Here is a 17,045-nt window from a genome sequence, read left to right on the forward strand (position 1 = left end):
CTGGCAGGCGGGGAGGGCGCTTCACTCACCCAGGTGAGTGTGTTTAACCCCCACTGAATCCAGAAACCCGGGTCTATAGACTAACCGCATTCTGTAGATAAAGGGACTGACTCAGAGACACTAAGTACCGCGCCCGAGGTCCCCTAGCTGGCGAGTGACGGGCTTGGACTGAAGCCAGCAGCCGAGGCCCGGGGCCTGTCCCTCACCCCCGCACACTGCGCCCTCTCGACAAATGGCTTCGGTCCCCGTCACGGGGTGACAACGTACAGACTTCCAAAGAAGGACCCAGATGACTGCAAATCAACACGGAGAGACCTCAGGCAGAGTCGCTCCGTTTTACGTGCAGTTTAAAACAAACACGCATGACTGGACTCGTGGTGTTTTTGGAGAGACACACACACACACACACACACTTGTATACAGTGAAACACACCCGAGGAAAAGCTGTGATTATGTGCAGGAAGGAAGGAGTGGCGATCAGGCAGTCTCACGTGGTTTCCTGGGAGCGGACAGACACACGTCTGAGACGCAGAATAACGGACACCAACCTCCGTGTGACGGCCAGGGTGTTTAAAACCACACGGTGCTGAGGCATCTGAGAGGTCGGGGCCACATGTCAGCCCCTGCCGCGCCCAGGCTGTGAGGGTGAGAGAGCGTGCAGACGCTCTCCCGGGACACTTCCTGGGGCCTTGTCTGGGAGGCCACTCAGGGAGGGCTTCCTGGCGGTGGCGGGGTGCACAGGCCGGTGGTCTCCTGAGGCCCCACCATCACCTTCACCAGGCTGCTTGAGCAATGGGTCTCGGGGAACAGGGATGGGTGCCGGACCAGGGAGGGCACAGGTCTGAGGTGCTGAACGGGGAGCGGCTTCTGGTTTGGGCACAATCCTGAGTGAGCCCTTGGAGGGTGAGACAAAGCCGCTCAGAAGTGAGCTGGAATGATCTTTTGGGGTGCATGTTGACTGGCCCCCCACCCGGTACAGACGTCCCAGCACCTGACAGCTAGAATGAAGGGACAGTGCAGGGGGTGGGGGGACCAATCTGCCCGGCCACGATCCCGGAGGATCAAGGATCAGCAACCAGAGCTGCCGAGACGTCACCGAGCCCGCAAGGACCCTCCCCTGGCGTTGCGGGAAGTCCGTGCAGACGCCCTCGGCGCTCACGCCAGCCCCTGTCCCCCCCCCCCCCCCGTCTTTACCGTGTGGGCCTGCGGTGACCCTCGCTGACCCCGGGTCCCCGAGACCCCGGCCCACAGCCACGGTTGTCGCTTCGGGCAGACGCAGGGGTCCCCCGAGTGCCGCCCCCTGCCCAGGGACTTCCGTCTCCTCCGCACGAGATAAGACCCTGTATCTGCGCTGATGGACGTGCCAAGGGAAAGCTCATTTTAACTGCATGAAAAGCTGGGCAGCTACGGGCGTTCCGCTCAAAATCAGCTTTCTGTCTGTGTAGGAAAGCGAGAGGGTGGACGGCATGCGGGAAGCTGGTGGCCCGGCCCCAGGTCCTACCAGCGGGCGTGAGGCTCAGAGCGGGGTCCACTTCTGGGAGCAGGGACGTGCCTTAATCTCCAAGCGTTAGTGCAAGGAAGGGAACCAAACCACCTCCTGACCGGAAAGCCGTGGGCTGTGAGCAAACAAACAAAAATAGGAAAAAGTCCCTGAATCTGAGGGGCAGTTCCGTTTCAGTGAAGTCCGGGAAGCGGCAGGGATGACGAGGGAGGAGGCTGAGGTAAGGGAATCGAGCTGGTTTGCAAAGATGGGGGCCAGAGGCGTGGGGGAGGGTCAGGCCAGCCCAGGGTCGTGAACAGCGAGGCTCAGCCGCTGAGGGGCCTCGGGGGAGGGTGTGTGTTTGCCTGCGTGGCCCAGTCTAGGTGCTGAGGTCCGTGGTACCGTAGTTCCCAGGACAGCTGGGTCACATGCAGACCTAGCGGGGGCGATAGGGGGCCCGATTCTCACGTCTCTCAGGAGGTCGTGTGGACGTGCTCTGCACAGGAGCCCGTGACCGAGAAGGGGGCTGGATGACGCTCGGCTGGGGTTCCAAGGTCAAGCAGGCCACTGTTCCTTCCATCTAATTCTCTCGACAGTGGCACCCTGGGGCGAAGCGGCCGTATGTGGATGGACTGGCCTTTATTTAACTATCTCACCTCTACAGTCAGAAGCAGAGAGTTCCTGAAGCAAGCCCCCCATCCCACGTGCTTTGGGGCCCCAGAGACAGACCGTGTTCCCTAGTTAACCTCAGGATGCTGAAGCCACACTGTGGGTTTAAGGCACGCCAAGTCGCTGTGATTGCCGGAATCAGAGCCAGCGTGTTAGACACGGCAGGGAGCGGGCGGCTGTCCATCCAGCCCCTCACCCGGACCCGGGAGCCGCACCTGCAGAGGATGGAGGCCGAGCTTCGCCAGGCCAGCCTCCGTCCACGGGGCCCTGCCTGCTCGGCGGGCAGGGCCTCCACTCCAGGGCACTTGGCTCAGAGAGATCAAGAAAGGTCGAGACAGGCTCTGTTTTTGAAACGTCCCCCAGCGCTCGGTAGGATGATATTTGTGGTGGGAACATGGACTCACAGGATGTTCTTGCAAAGGAAATTATTTATCTGGAGAGGACCGCCTCCGCCTGTGGAGCGGCCTGCCGACCTCGGGGACAAACACCCCATTAGGGTAATTACACCCGAGGAGCAGCTGTCAGCACTGTGCTCACTGTCTGTTCCCTTCGGAGACAGGAGGGGGCTCCTTGTTTTCAGCGTCTTCCCGAGGCAAAAAGCTCGGAGTGGGGACCCGACTCCCCCTGACGTCTGACCTCACATGGGCAGAGCAGGGCTCCCGGAACGTCCACGGCGTCGTCTGGCCCGGCCGCGCAGCGGTGTTTAGAGAGAGGGAGGCCGTCCCTGCGGGAGGAACATTTGCCACCTGAACAAAATGCGGAGCCCCCAGGTGCAGCTCTTCCGCAAACCCAGTGGGAAGAGCCACTGAGCGTTCCTCCGAGGCGCCTGTGCCCTCCTCTCCTCCACGGGGATGACTGAAGCCACCGCTCTCTCCGTCCTTGGCTTCCGTCCCCGTCACCGTGCATTCCCTTAGAACTGCCCTCTGTCCTTGACCTCCCACCGGGTCCCCTCCGAACCTCAGCTTCCAGCTGCACAGCTCCTCCTACCATTGCTCTCTCCCAACCACCCCCAACCTTCTGGAAAGAACTGTCTATTCTTTGCGTCACCTTCCTCCACCCCCATTCACTAGTGAATTTCTCACAGTGGGAGTTCTGTGTCATCTTCAGGTTGAGCTAGTGGGAATAAAACCGGAAACCATGTCAGCTCCCCTTCTTGCGCTCCCTCCTGCCTCAATTCAGAACCCCCATGCCTTCATGTGGCCTGCCGGGTGCACCATACGGTCCAGAGTTAAACGCTTCGTCCCCCGGCTCCAGCCAAGTCCCCAGCACACACCTGGTGCGAAGTCCGACGCTGGCCCGTCACGCCGTCTGTGGCACCCAGGACACGCTCAGGAGACCATAGTACAAAACACAGAATCCCAGGCAGGGGTTAAAGACCAGGAGCAGATTCAGTGTCGTGGAAAACAAATTAAAAACTGAACAAGAGGCTGCTCTGAAGGGAACCGTCAGCGAGTGCTTCCGGAACACACAGGTGTAACCCTGGAGCGGTCCTCGCCTCCTTCGAGCTCCTCTTCGTGAAACACACGAGCTGCCGCAACCCACGTGACTCGCTCAGTGTCACAGACAGCGGCAGGGCTGTGTCTAGTCTGGGCCCAAAACCACGTGTCACACTGCCCTGCTGGAGGGGCCGGCACAGCCCACAGAGGACAGGTGTTTTTAAAAGTGTGGAGGCGCAGCGACGCCACTTCTGGGTGTTCGTCCAAAGACACCCGAAACACCCGGGTGTTCATTCACGGCGGTGTGAGGAACGACAGACAGGCTGTGGAAGCAGCCCCAGGGCCCCGCCGGGGACAGCCGGGTGAAGACGGGCGCCTAGTCACAGGGCAGCGCTCCTCGGCCGTGAGCAGAATGAGCATTTCCGACAGTATGGATGGCCCCAGACGGTGTTGTGCTCAGCGGAGGGGGTCACACAGAGAAGGGCGAACACCGTGTGGTTTCACTCGTCAGTGGAATCTAAGGCGCAAATAAGTGCACCCACAAAAGAGAGATGGACTTGCACATGCAGAGAACAGACCGATAGCCATCAGAGGGAAGGGGCTGGGGGCTGGGTGGAAAAGGTGGAGCGATTGAGAAGGACAGATGGGTAGTTTGGGGTTATAAAGTACAGCACAGGGAATAGTCAGTAATATTGTAAAAACGGTGTTCGGTGCCAGGTGGATACTGGAAATATCGGGGAGACCACTTCGCAAGGAGTGTGGTTGTCTAACCCCTGGGTTGTACACCTGTCGACTGTAATTGAAAAAAAGTGTATCAAATGTAGAGAAATGTGAAGGCAACGAAACAGTACATTATATTCATAAAACTAGAACAAGGGTAGTTACCCAAATAGGCCCAGTGGAAGTCTTAGAAATTAAATGTATGGCTCTTAAAACTTTAAGAAAGGAAACGCCTTGTGTTAAGGGTAAATGGTAGAACCACCGTGGCTGAATTCGGAGTTCGTGGACTGGCAGAAAAGCATCAGACGGTCTTTCCGAACGTCACCCAGGAGTTGAACGGGATGGAAACATCACAAGGGAGGGAAGAGGGTGACGCCCGACCTCGCTACCCGGAAAGAAGCTGGCCTCCGAGACGGCAGAGACCCTGCGAAGTGCAGCCCCAGGCAAAGCACTGCTGGCAGCGTCTCACCCTGAAGACAGACTGAACCCCCCGCGTGGACTGTCCTCAGCGCCAGGCACCACCAGGCCTTTCTGCTGGACACGGAGGGAACCCCTCAAGCCTCCCCCACCCCGCAACCGGCAGACCTCACAGCCCCACAGCCAAGCTGACAGGCTACCTGGCCAGGTAGCAACATCATTAACAGATGTCAGAAGCGTAAACCTTACACCCTCAAAATGCTGGGTGCAAAGGACCCGAATTCCACAACTAAGGCTCTAAAGCCAGCCTACCTTTTTTGTTTTGTTTTGTTTTGTTTTGTTTTGTTTTTAAGAAATACAAGGATTTGGGAAGTCCACACCCACAGATCCTGGCTGACAGATACACCAAACCAAGAAGGAAAATGAATGGAGAAAGCAAAGCAAGAGACACAAAGTAACCACGGGGAGAAACATCAGGGTTTCTACCAGAGGAGAAGAAGCTGCCTGCAACTGTAAACACCTAGAAAAGAAACAGTAACTTACTGTCCTGTGGGGTGTTTTTCTTCAGGGATAACTGTGGCAGGAGGAGGTGAGTGTGGCAGCTCCAGCTGTGGATTTATTTGAGCAGAGGAGAGAGTTACTTAAGTGACGCTTAGACTGTAATTGAATACACGCATTAAAAAATCTCTGGGTAGCTATTAAAATAATAGAATGTGTAACTACCGAATGAGCCCAGCCTAATAGGAAGGAATAGATAAACTCAGTGTTTAGAAAAAGGAGAGACATGTTCACACAACATAGGACAGTAAAAAATACATCCACATATGTTACTGATTAATTATTAAGGAACATAGACTATTGGATTTGAAACATGGAGATATGTTTTTTTTTAATTAAAATAGACCTAGAAATGATGAGTGTAGGCCACTACTAATCAAAACAAAGGTGAGGCAGAAATGGTAACATCAGACAGGAAAGATGTTAGAGCAAAATTCACTGGAAGAGACCGTCACAGGTCTGACATACAGATTTCTAAAAGCCACTCAATGAAAAGGTACTTTGTAGGTGTCCCACAATAAAGCTTCCAAATGCATGAAGCCAATACTATTGGTCACTAGCAGAGTTTGGACAATCCGTCTCATACTGAGAATACTAAATTGTGTCCGTCACGAACTGGTAGAGAGACACAAAAAGTACGGAGAAGATTGGAATATGATGAATAATCTGAACAGCTCCAGGTGTGTGGGACCTTGCCTGCCTCTAACAAAGAGAAAATGCACATTCTTCCAAGCACATAAGGAACATTTACCAAAAACCTAATAGACAGCAAATTTCAACAGAATTTGAAATTTCCAGACCTCATTCAATTACAGGTACACAGTGAAAAGTCTTCCTTTACAACCTACACTTTTTGAAAGTAAACTACAATAACAGAACCCCCCATTTCTTAATCCTGGGTTGGAAGGATGGTACCATGAAAATTACAAAGCAGTTCCAAGTGTTGGTTGATACATTAGTCTAAATACATTGTAATGCATTCCCTGGAAACTCTGAACCTGGGACCCTGGGGCCCTGGAAGCCCCCACTGGATGCATCTGAGCAGCTTTCTGGCAAAACCAGGCTCCAGGTTGGCTCCCATCCCCAGGGGACCGGCTGGCCCTGCCCTGGGATTAGCAGCTGCCGTCCTGGTGGAGCCACCAGAGCCCGAGGCGCCCGGCTGGCCTGGGAGGAATGCAGCCTCCTCCCTTGTGCAGGCTGCTCCCGCCCCCCACCCCCCCAGCTCCCCTGGCTCTGGATTGGCCGCCAGCCCCCGGAGGTGGGGCAGGGCCTGCTTATAGTCTGCAGCGGGACCGGCCCAGGTTCAGTGCCCAGTTCAGTTCCCGAAGAAGACTCGCTCTGTTCAGACTCTGTGCTCCCAGCGGAAGAGTCAGTCGCCAACATGTGCAAAGGCCTCGCAGCCTTGCCCCACTCCTGCCTGGAGAGGTGAGAGCCGGTGCGGCTTCCGAGGGGAGCCTGCTCGGGGGAGGGCACCCAGAGGCGGCAGAGGGCCCTGCCTGCGGGGAAGCAAGGGAGGCAGGGGCTGGGTTGCAGCATGGGAGTCGGGTGTCCGGTGTGCGCCCCACGGAGGGTTTGCAGAGCTGGGCCAGGAGGCGGGGCACCCCCGTACCATGCAGCACCCCAAGCATCTGCCTCAGAGATGCCTGCTCTGTGGCCGAGAGCTCGGAGTCCGGGACTCCCCCTCACACCGCCTGACCGACCCAGCGCCCTGTTCCCGCCTGTGAGCACCTGGCAGGTTGCGTGGCGTCTCGGTGTCTCGGCTGTCTGGTTGTAGAATGGAGCCCAACGCGTTGGCTGCAGGCTGGTCGGGAGGGTCACTGGCTGGACAGGGAGCGCTCGGGACCCTCTGGCGCCCGCGGGTCCTACTTGAGCGCAGGCAGGGAGGCACGGGGCTTCTCGCCGCTCTGTGCCTCTCGACCCACTAGAAGGACGCAGCCGGAGTGCCAGACGGAGCAAGGCCCTGGGGCAGGAGGTTGTTTATTGGCCACGTTCCTTCTAGGGGGACGGACACACCCTGGAGGCCCCTGGCTCCCCTGCAGCCGGACGCTGTTCTGGGGGGTGGGGGCAGGGGGTCCCAGGTGTGCTAAGCCACCGGGGCGTGTCCGACTGGTTAGGAAATTTACCCCAGCAGTCCCAGCTGACCCACGGACGGAGGGGCTTCTCCTCGTAGTTGTGAAGAATGGGTTTGGCTCAGTTTGGGCTGAGCCTCGGTTACTGGAGGGAAACGGACAGAGACGCACCTGCACACCCCGACTCCGTCCCGCGAGGCCCCGGCCGTGTCTGCCTACGAAGGCCGCGTGGTCCGTGGGCAGCTGCCACTCCGCAGGTCCCCAGTTCAGGGCTTCTTTTTGGCGGCTTTACCCTAGAACCAGCCCCCAAAGGATGTTTCAAGAGACGGCCTCGTAGCAAAGGGGTTTTTCTCCAGGGACTCTGTGACTGAACACAGAGCCCGCCCTTACTCCCTGTTGTCAAAAGCAAAGGTTATTTTTAAAAGAGATACATAACAGTAACTCGTTAAGCCGTTGTGGTTGGATTGTAACCAGAGAGGTGATATTGGCCATCAGACCAACCTGGGAGGGCAGGTGTCCCTGTTGGTGGCTCTCGGCCTGTCCCTCACTCTCTAGAAAGCCCGAGGGCGGGAGAACTGGGTGTCCCCGGACGTGAGGTGGTGCCTGACTGTGTTCCCTCCCAGTTGTGCAACTCTGAGAATCGCAACCTGCCCCCTCACAACTCAAATGGGCGCCTTTCGCCCGCTTGTCACCCGAAACTGTTCCGTCCTTTCCTGTCATGGCTAGAGCCCACCTGGTTGTCTGGGGACCAGGTGACTCTGCAGCGGGGGGTGACATCAGCCCGTGGCACACTGCCTGGCGCTGGTCAAAAGCTCGGCATCACGGCTGCCGTTGCCTTTGTGTTCCTGTCAGCCTGCATCATGGTCCCCGAGACACACGGCGGGGACCTTCCTGTCCTTGCTTCCTCCTGGCGTTGAATAGCTGAGGCGCTATCACCACTAACAGTCACTTTTTGTGTCTTTTAATGAGGCCAATTCTTACGCTGCCGGACGTAGCTGCAGTTCATGGGGAATGTCGCGCTCGCCGCGGAGAGGCTTTTCTGGAATCAGGCTCCCGCACCTCTCGCTCTCCTGGCGAGAGACAGAGCAGTCCATTATCGGGTGTCTCTCATCGTCTGTGACCGTGGTAAATGGAGTCACCTTTCCAACCACTGTGCTGCCGGAGAGGTGTTGTGGGGACGGGGCATCGGGGAGCAGCGGAGCTGATAGCTCATACCAGGAAGGGTCCCAAACCTCCCGTCCCCGGCTCTGCTCGCCCCCTCTCCTTCCCACGCCCCTGCCTTTCCTGTCTTCTCTCCAGGCTACTAAGGGAGCACCGGTGAGCCTCCAGGCTTAGGTCAAGGCGTTTAAAATCCGAATAAGATAAACTAGAACAGCACACACGCGTGCGTTGCAGAGCAATCCGTTCCTTACGGCCAGCTCTCCGTGGCCCGGGAGACAGTTCTGGCCCAAACGTCCGACACGCACGTCACGGTCTGTCACGGCCGCGAGAGCACCTGCTCGTGGTCCCATCTGCACCCACGAGCCCGTCACTTCTCTTCCTGGGGCTCTGTTTCCTGAGGTGCGACACGAAAGGTGGGGATGACTTGCTCCCTGATGTCCCTCGCAAGTCTCTCCTCGTTTACATACAGTGAGACTGAGCTGGTGTCAGTGACGAGCGAGAGATGGGCTGAGAGGGAAGTCTCCTGATTAATTTCTCCCGACAAGTTTGGGAGCAGGAAGGAGCCGATGACGGACGCGCCACCCAGGAGGAGCCCAGCCCCGTGCCGAGCGCACAGCTGTGGTCGATTTACAGGAACGCAAACGCTGCTTCCTCCAAAGAGAGCTCTGATCTTAGGAAATATTTCCATCTCCACGTTCAAAGTGGCGTCTGAACGTGGACCCAGAGTCAGGCTTGATGTGCGTGTAGGAACTATTCTTTCTCTATATATTTAGATCTCTGAGACTATCGCTTGTGAAAACTCAAAGCTGACCTCGCGTATTTTTATACATTTAAAGAGAACAATAATACTCTAGCATCTGAGCCGCCAATGGCCACCCCCCGCCCCGGGCTCGGGCCACCCTGGGGCCCATGGGAATCCGTATGGGGGCGGATCAGACCCGTTCAGGGACAGAGCTGAGTCAGCTGAAGGGCTTATTTTTGACCAGTGATTAATCGACCTGCAATGTTAGCCTTCTTCTGAAAAGTCACTTTATTTCCAGAGCCTCTTGAACTTCTCTGAAGGAGATTAATTTTTCAAGTGAACAGTGCTCTTTGGGAAATGATGAGTATTCTGACATAGAAAGTGTTATTATTAGGGTTCCCAAATGTCACCCTAATAGCAGGCAGCCAGCGCGATGACGGCTGTGTTCGCCCACCGCCGTAGATGTGCTGACACCAGGCGCGTGGTCTCAGCCCACGCGGGCAGGGAGGGACGGCGGAGGCTGAGCTGGGGATAGTGTTTGCCCTGGGGTGGGGACGGGGTGCCACAAACCCCTCGCCTGAGCTGGCGGTGGGGGGGTGACCCACAGTCACACGGGCTCGGCCGTCTCACACGGGGCACGCTGGGACGTTCGGGAGCTGCTCACAGTGTATGGGGAAGTCGACGCTGCTTCTGTATTTTACTAAACGTTCCATTCCCCCGTAACCCCTCCCCCGCTGTCATCTCTGGTTATACGGGTCTCGTGGGCAGTTTAGGGTGGACAGCGCCTGGAAGCAGGACCACTAGTTAACGACTCTTCCTCAGGGCAGGGGGTGTTCAGTCACGGAGGGGCCGAGGCTCCAGGGTCTGCAGAGGTCGACAGAGACTGCTTCCTCCCCAGCCGGGAGCTCGCCCTTGGGTCGGCTGGAGAGAAAAGATGAGCGTGAAGTGAATTGGAGGCTGTGGCAATGAACTCCAATGAACGCTGGCTCAGTGAGGACGGACCCTGGACCGTCCAAGGAGCCAGGAGGCAGAGACAGCGGCCGGCAGAGGTCCGGTTGAGTGTAGGGTCACCCGTCCTGGGAACAGGTGTGAACCGGGAGCTCGCGGTGACCGAGGGGGAGCCTCGTGATAGATCTGGCTGCGAAGGTTTCAGCTCTGTGATGTTGAGACAGTGAATGAGCCGTTTAACAAAAGGGGGGTCGTTGCTAAGAAAGCCCCCGTTTCCATCCTCATTGATGGAACAACGTGGATTGTTTGTCTGGGTGCCTCTCAAACCTCCGCGCTTGCCTTAGGTAGGCCGGCCAGAGGACTTGCTGGGAAACTTCGCCCGTTCGGGAGAAACGGGAGAGAGTGCCCTGGGTGCTGGGACCCTTGTGGAGGCGTAAGTGCACCAGGTGCTAAGCAGGCAAGGTGGGGGGGCCTGGGGGCTCAGGGAGCTTCCGGTTCTGGGGAAACTGTGCCCGACGGTCACACAGGGCAGCTCCTGAAGGCGCCAGCGGTCGGCCAGGTCCAGACAGAAGGACGGGCGAGGGTCCAGGCCGTGGCCCCACGCATGCGTACCGCTCCAGGGTCTTCGCACCATCCCCACCTTCTCTCCAGGCCAGCCCAGAGGGAATGCTGAATTTCCGGCCCTGGGCCCCTGCCCTTAACTCTTGAGATTTAAGAGATTTGCACAGGGGGAAGACTTTTTATCTCCTTGGTCTAAAAATTAAATTACTGGGAAGACAGCCTGTCCTTGGCACGCAGTGGGTGCCCGAAGGTCATCGAGGATGGCGGGCCTCCGGCTATCGTTGGGCGTCACCAAGCCAAGCTGCCGTTTCTCAAGCAGGCCCTGTCCAGCTCCCGGTTCTGACCGGTCGCTGCCTCCTCGCCCTCTTTCCTGGGTCTGGGCCGGGCCAGATTGCCAGAGTCCAGTTCCGGCCGCTGTTGAAGCCCAGAGCCTTAAGTTTGGGAGGGCCCTGGACAGATGACCTAATTTGTTTTCCTTCGTTCGGCCGGGCCTGCACACTGTCATGGGAGAGATGGTATCAGGGATAGTTTGGGTTTCGGGGGCCAGCGTTAATGGCGTCCGTCCGTCTGTCCTGCTGGCCGGAACGCAAGGACCTGAACCTTAATTAGTCGGGTCAGGATCCCTCATAACAGGAACCAGGATGTGGCTGGAGGCCAGAGACACCGGGTCCCCATCTTTCTCCTTCAAAGTTCCAGTCAGTTCTCAGACAGCAGGGGGCTGCACGGCATTTTAAAGGCGGAGCCCCCTGTGGGTAAAGACCACGGAAGGCTGACGGACAGATGGTTTTCCGGCTGCCTTAGACGGCGACTCCTAAGATGACACATTTTAGGAACGTTGAAGAAACCCAGAGCAAGGAGGGATGTGGGTTCAGCCTTCGCCTGGCCCGGGGAACAGCAGTGAGGTGCAGGAGAAGGACCAGGGGGCTGGACCCCCACCTCGGTCCTTCCTCACTGTGCTTGGGAAAGCCTCCGACCTCTCTGGGCGCTACCTGCGCAGGAGGGTGTTGGGAGAAAGGGTGTTCTCTCTTCCCTGGGGGAGAAGCTACAGAAATCCATGAAGTGGTGGTCGAACTGATTGCTTTCCGTGCTTCCTCGTCATACCCGCATCTCTTATAAACAATACGGAGGAGTCCTGGCCGGATGGCTCAGTTGGTTGGAAAATCATTCCATAAACCAAACCAAACCAAACAAAAAAAAAAACAAAAAACGCACAGCTTGGGGTTTCGATCAGGCACATCCAGGAGGCAACGGATCCAGGTCTCTCTCTCCCTTCCTCCCCAAAATCCAGACAAACATGTCCCCGGCGAGGAGTGATGACGACAACGGTGAATTTGTAAGACAGCACAGTATTTTTACCATCTCACCCATAATTCTCTCAGCAGGTCCCTCTTTTTGAAAAGCACGCCAACTCTCCTAAAACATGCGGAGGCATTAAAAGCCACACTTGTGCTTCTAACGTCAGGAACTGTGAGGGTGGCGTCTGGACTTCCTCACGCTCTCTCGGCAGCTGGAGTGTTTGAATCAGGAACCAGACCGGGTCACACGGGGTTTTTCTGGTGTTAAGCTTATCATCAGGCTGATAAGTACTCACTGTGGACGAGGGTTCTTTCTACCGGTCATTGGGCTCCGGTTACGTAACCCGCAAACACAGTCAGGACGTGGGGCAGAGAGGCCAGGGCTTGTAACCGTGCGCCGGGGATGTTAACCCTCCGAGTTTGGAGTATTTGGCAGAGCGGGTGGGGGAGGCGTCCACTGTCACCGAGAGTGTGACCTGGGGGCCTGCTGCCCACCTTTCCAGTCCTCTTACTGACTGCATGGGGCCTCTCATCTGTTTGCTGAGCTCTTCCCCCCTGCCTCCCACTGCGGGGGACCCAGCCCCTCCCCAAGCTGGCTTTCACACAGTCAGCCCTCCCCCAAGGCTGAAAGGGTGGCTCCAGCCCCCACCCCCCAGGTACTCCCACTGAGGTGGGGTGAGAGTCTCTTCAATCCCCTCCGTCCATAGGCTTTCTCTCCGTCACTTCTTCCTCCTTGTGCGTATTTGCCAAGCGGGCTTCTCAGATCCCCTGGAACAGGCTCTGTACACCGAGGGGGGGTGGGGCCCAGTGGTCCTGAGCAGGAACCTGCTTCCACGCCCTGTAAGCTGGGATTTTCTCAGCACTCTCATCTACGGGGGATCAAAAGGCTCTAAATTCTTTTTAATTGTCCTCTAACATCCACCGTCCAGAGCCACAGAGAACAGCCGTGGGCCCCTCCTGGAGCAGACGGGGCGTGACGGCTGTCACAGTGCTGAAATGGGCGGGCGGGCGGGACCCCCGCTCCGAAAGGCTCTGCCTGCCTCTGCTCCCTGCAGAGCCGAAGGGGACGGTGGGAAGGGACTCAAATATGGCCCTTCGCCTGGACGTTGGGAAGTAAAGGGGACAGTGGGTGGCAGGGCCAGGAGGGAGGGGGCCGCAGATGACCCGGAGCCCCGGCTGGCAGAGTGTGGCCACCTGGAGAGCACGTTTATTCAGGAAGAGGACACGGGTTCACGCCTGTGGACTCCGACCTCTTCCTGCGGGGATTCTTAGGTGAGGCCAAGTCAGAACGCCTTGCCCCCGCTTTCCGGGACAGTGTCGTGTGATTCGGTTTGAACAGGACATCTGTCATACGCACGACTCCAGGGAGTGGCTCCCAGCAGCTGCTGTGAAAAGGAAGCCGGCCGACCCCGGTCCCACCTGTGTATGCAGAAAACTGAAGCCACAGGAAGGACCCGGAAGATTCGAGGCTCCGAGAGCCAGTGTGGGGGCTGGGGGCTGGGAGAGCAGTCTGGGGTTGAGGTTAGAGAGCACAGCTGGCCCAGACCGGTCAGCCAAGGCCGAAGGATCCAGATGGCCGGTTAACAGAAATGAGGAAGAAGGCGTGAGCACGAGGAGAAGGTCTGACCACATGAAGCATGTTTGGTGGTTAACCAGGCCTGAGGAACCAAAGCCGGAGGCTGGAGTGGTTGCCCGCCACTGCTGGAGCCATCGTCACGGGCTTGGTGGCCCTCAAACAGCACAGACTGGTGGCCCACGTCCTGCCCGGGGGACAGAAGTCTGAGATGACTGTGTCGCCGTTCCTTCCGGAGGCTCCAGGGGAGCAGCTCTGTCCCCGCATCCTCCAGAACCACCTGCCTTCCTTGGCCCCAGACCCCGCCCCTCACCTCGGGTCAGCATGTGGCACCTTCCCGTCACCGTCACCGTCAGACTCTGCCCTGGTGGCTCCTCTTCTGAGGACCCTGGAGGGGGCGTTGACCCCCCCCCAGAGAGCCCAGGGTCACCTCCCCACCTTGAGGTCCTGAACTGGGTCACATCTGCAGAATCCCTTTCGTCCCCTAAGGTAGCTGTGTCCCAGGATTAGGCGTGGCCACCTGTGGGGGTCATTTGGGAGTCTGCCACCGAGGGAGCAGTGCGAGGTGGTGCCTGCCATGGCACCCACTGCCCCTCCCCCTCCCCCTCCTCCCCTGTGCCTGTGCCTGTGCCTTGCAGACTGTCCGTCTGTCGCCTCAGGGGGAGGGCTACGTCCCACGGGTCCGACTGGACCCCTTTAGAAGACGCCGCTAGTCCCTGGTTCCCAAGTCCTCGAGCCTCTTTTCCCCGGTTGCATCTTCTATCCGCTTGTCTCCTAGCGGCCGCGACGCGTTGACAGCGGGCATCGCTGCCCTTGCATCTGCCTGAGGTCGCTGTGTCCTCCGTCGAGGGGGCTGCTCAGCCCACAGACCCTGGTCGGCCCCTTGCCGCTGCTGGGCAGTCCTGTGCGGGTCCCTGGACTGTGTCCCCACCCTGAGCCCGGACCCCTAACTGGGCACCTCGCACCCAGGAACAGACCGCCCGGGAGCCCTCCTGCTGAGGGTCCAGGCTGTGAGTGCCCCCAGGCAGAACGCGATGCTCCCTGGGAGGAAGGGAAGGAACCGGCTGAAAACACCCAGCAACAGAGGCGGGGACCTTGATCGCTTCTTCGGAATTTCTAGAAGATGTCTTAGGAAGATGTGGGCTTCTCTGTTAGCTTGGGAAGGACACCTGAGGAGCTGGTGGGAGCAGCTGCTCTGAGATCCAAACCAACACCCTCTCCCCCGGCCCTTGGGGCCTAGCCTCCTCACACACCCCAGCACCACCCCCGGCCGCTGACCCTCTGGCCTTCGGCCTCTCGCAGAACCTTCCAGTCTTCCTCGTAGCTCACACCCGCCCCTTCTTGCCCGACGGTCCTCAGACTCAACTTGGGCTGGGCCTTTGAGGTCATCCGACTTCATTCTCCTGCTAACCCTGCGTGCTGGAAATCGTCGACCTCGCTGTCTTAGCAGAGGAGAAGCACAGAGAAATGTCACGGCTGGCCCAAGGTCGGGCAATCCACTGCACGGCCAGTGGGCTAACTTCTGGGGGAGGACCCCTCCCCCACCTCGGAGCTGCAGCCCCGGAACGAGGAGCACCTGGCTTCTCCAGAAGGCAGAAGCCATGTGAGGTCAGGAGTAACATCTCCTTAACCTTGGGAAACATGCCCCCCCACTCTCTACTGTGCCCGACACACAGTGGTGGCTTTATTAGAGACTCAGAGAATGAACGGAGAAACGAATGTCTGAATCAATAAGTAGACCTTGAAAACAGGAACCTTGAGACTAACGAGATGCTGGAACAAGACGCTGGGCTGGGAAAGGGGGGGCGGTTTGAAATCTCATCTCGCCCTGCAGACAAGAAAGTCATCCTGGGTCAAACCTTGCTACCAATTTGACAAAGGCGCTAGTTTACCCAGCGCCCTGAGGAGCCGAGGGGATGCGTCGGCATCTCCGTTACCCCAGTTCATGGGAGAGGTCATGCTACCCCGTGGAACTCAGTTTGATTGAGGGATGCTGTCTGTGTGGACGCTAACGAAGGTCTCAGTGAATTGTGTCCTTCTTCCCTCCCTCCTCCTCCAGCACCCTTTATTCCCACTTCCACCTCCTTCTTCCGCATCACAGACAACGAGTTAATGAGGTGAGGCCGTGTGCAACGGGAAACTGAGTCTGGAGTCCCTCCTTGTGACTGAAAGCCGAGCGACATGGGGCCGCGCAGCAGCTGATCCCGCCAGGGCTCTGAGAAGCTCCCGTGGGAACGCCTGCTGACCCATCTGCCTTTGGAACTCAAAATAAACCGTAAATTTCTGTCTTCATCCGCTGCAGGGCCACTTTCCCACTGGTCGTTCTCTGGCTTCCCAGGGGAGCTACCGAACCCAGCAGTGCTGCCAACAATACTGGGAATAAGACGGGGATGGAAGGTCGAAGGGACCAAGTGCCTCTGTCCTGTCCTGTCGTGACCCCTGACTCGCTCCTTCATCACCCCGGTAACCTCTCCTGATTGATGGATGAGGGGGTCAGGAGCAGGCCACAGCGCCATGCGAAATAGCTCTCTTTCCACGGGCAGCCCTGCCTAGGGCACGGCTATGCTTGGAAAAAACAATACTCCTTCTCGCTCTTTTATCTTATTTTAATTTTTTTAAATATTTTATGTATTTATTTTTAGACAGAGGGGAAGGGTGGAAGAAAGAGAGGGAGAGAAACATCAGTGTGTGGTTGCTTCTCATGCGCCCCCTACTGGGGACCATGCCGCAACGCAGGCATGTGCCCTGACCTGGAATTGAACCGGCGACCCTTTGGTTCGCAGGCTGGCGCTCAATCCACTGAGCCACACCAGCCAGGGCTGTTTCATTTTTAAATCACAGTTCAGGGCGGGTGACGTGGCTCGGCCAGGCCACAGCGAGGTCTCAGCGTGGCGCTCTGTGCCCTGCGTGTCTGGGCTGTGCGTCCCCTCCGTGCCGCCAGAAGTGGGGTCATTAACACCAGACTCTTGCTGAGCACAGTCTACTCTGGTGGGTTCTGGTCTGTGTGCTTATCCTTTTGAGAAACGCTCATTAGCCAACGTCCCCGTGCGAGACGCTATCGGGGAGGACAAACCACCTGAGTGGGAATAGAAAAGGAACTGGGACAGACTACTCCCCGTGGCCCAGTGCTGTTCTCAGCTCCTGAATGCGTTAACTTATTCAGCCTCATACCATATGTATATGTACACACACACACACACACACAGGTGGGAGGCAGAAACTACACCGCTGCCATTTCACCTAGAAAAACGGCAGCTCAGACTTGAAGAAACTTGCCGAAATCACTCAGCTGATCGGCAAGAGCTGGCGGCATAGAGTTCATTCACCCAACCGCGATGCAGTTAAGTATTAATGTTCCAGAAGTTACGAGAAACTGCTACACACTACAACAGGCGGTGTAAACTGGGTGTTACAGT

General features: G+C 57.5%; 1 protein-coding gene across 1 annotated transcript in view; it reads left to right on the forward strand.

Annotated features, from left to right (window-relative positions):
• The first annotated feature begins 6,580 nt into the window (after nucleotides 1–6,580).
• The window catches only part of RGS5 (regulator of G protein signaling 5), a 32,317-nt gene continuing 21,852 nt past the window's right edge, over nucleotides 6,581–17,045 (forward strand). Inside the window, exon 1 of the mRNA XM_024552014.3 lies at nucleotides 6,581–6,705. Coding sequence (XP_024407782.1) covers nucleotides 6,662–6,705 — 44 coding nt within the window. The 5' untranslated portion in view covers nucleotides 6,581–6,661. The remainder of the gene's footprint in view (nucleotides 6,706–17,045) is intronic.

The sequence above is a fragment of the Desmodus rotundus genome, chromosome 12 (genome assembly GCF_022682495.2).
Source record: "Desmodus rotundus isolate HL8 chromosome 12, HLdesRot8A.1, whole genome shotgun sequence".
Lineage (NCBI taxonomy): Eukaryota > Metazoa > Chordata > Mammalia > Chiroptera > Phyllostomidae > Desmodus > Desmodus rotundus.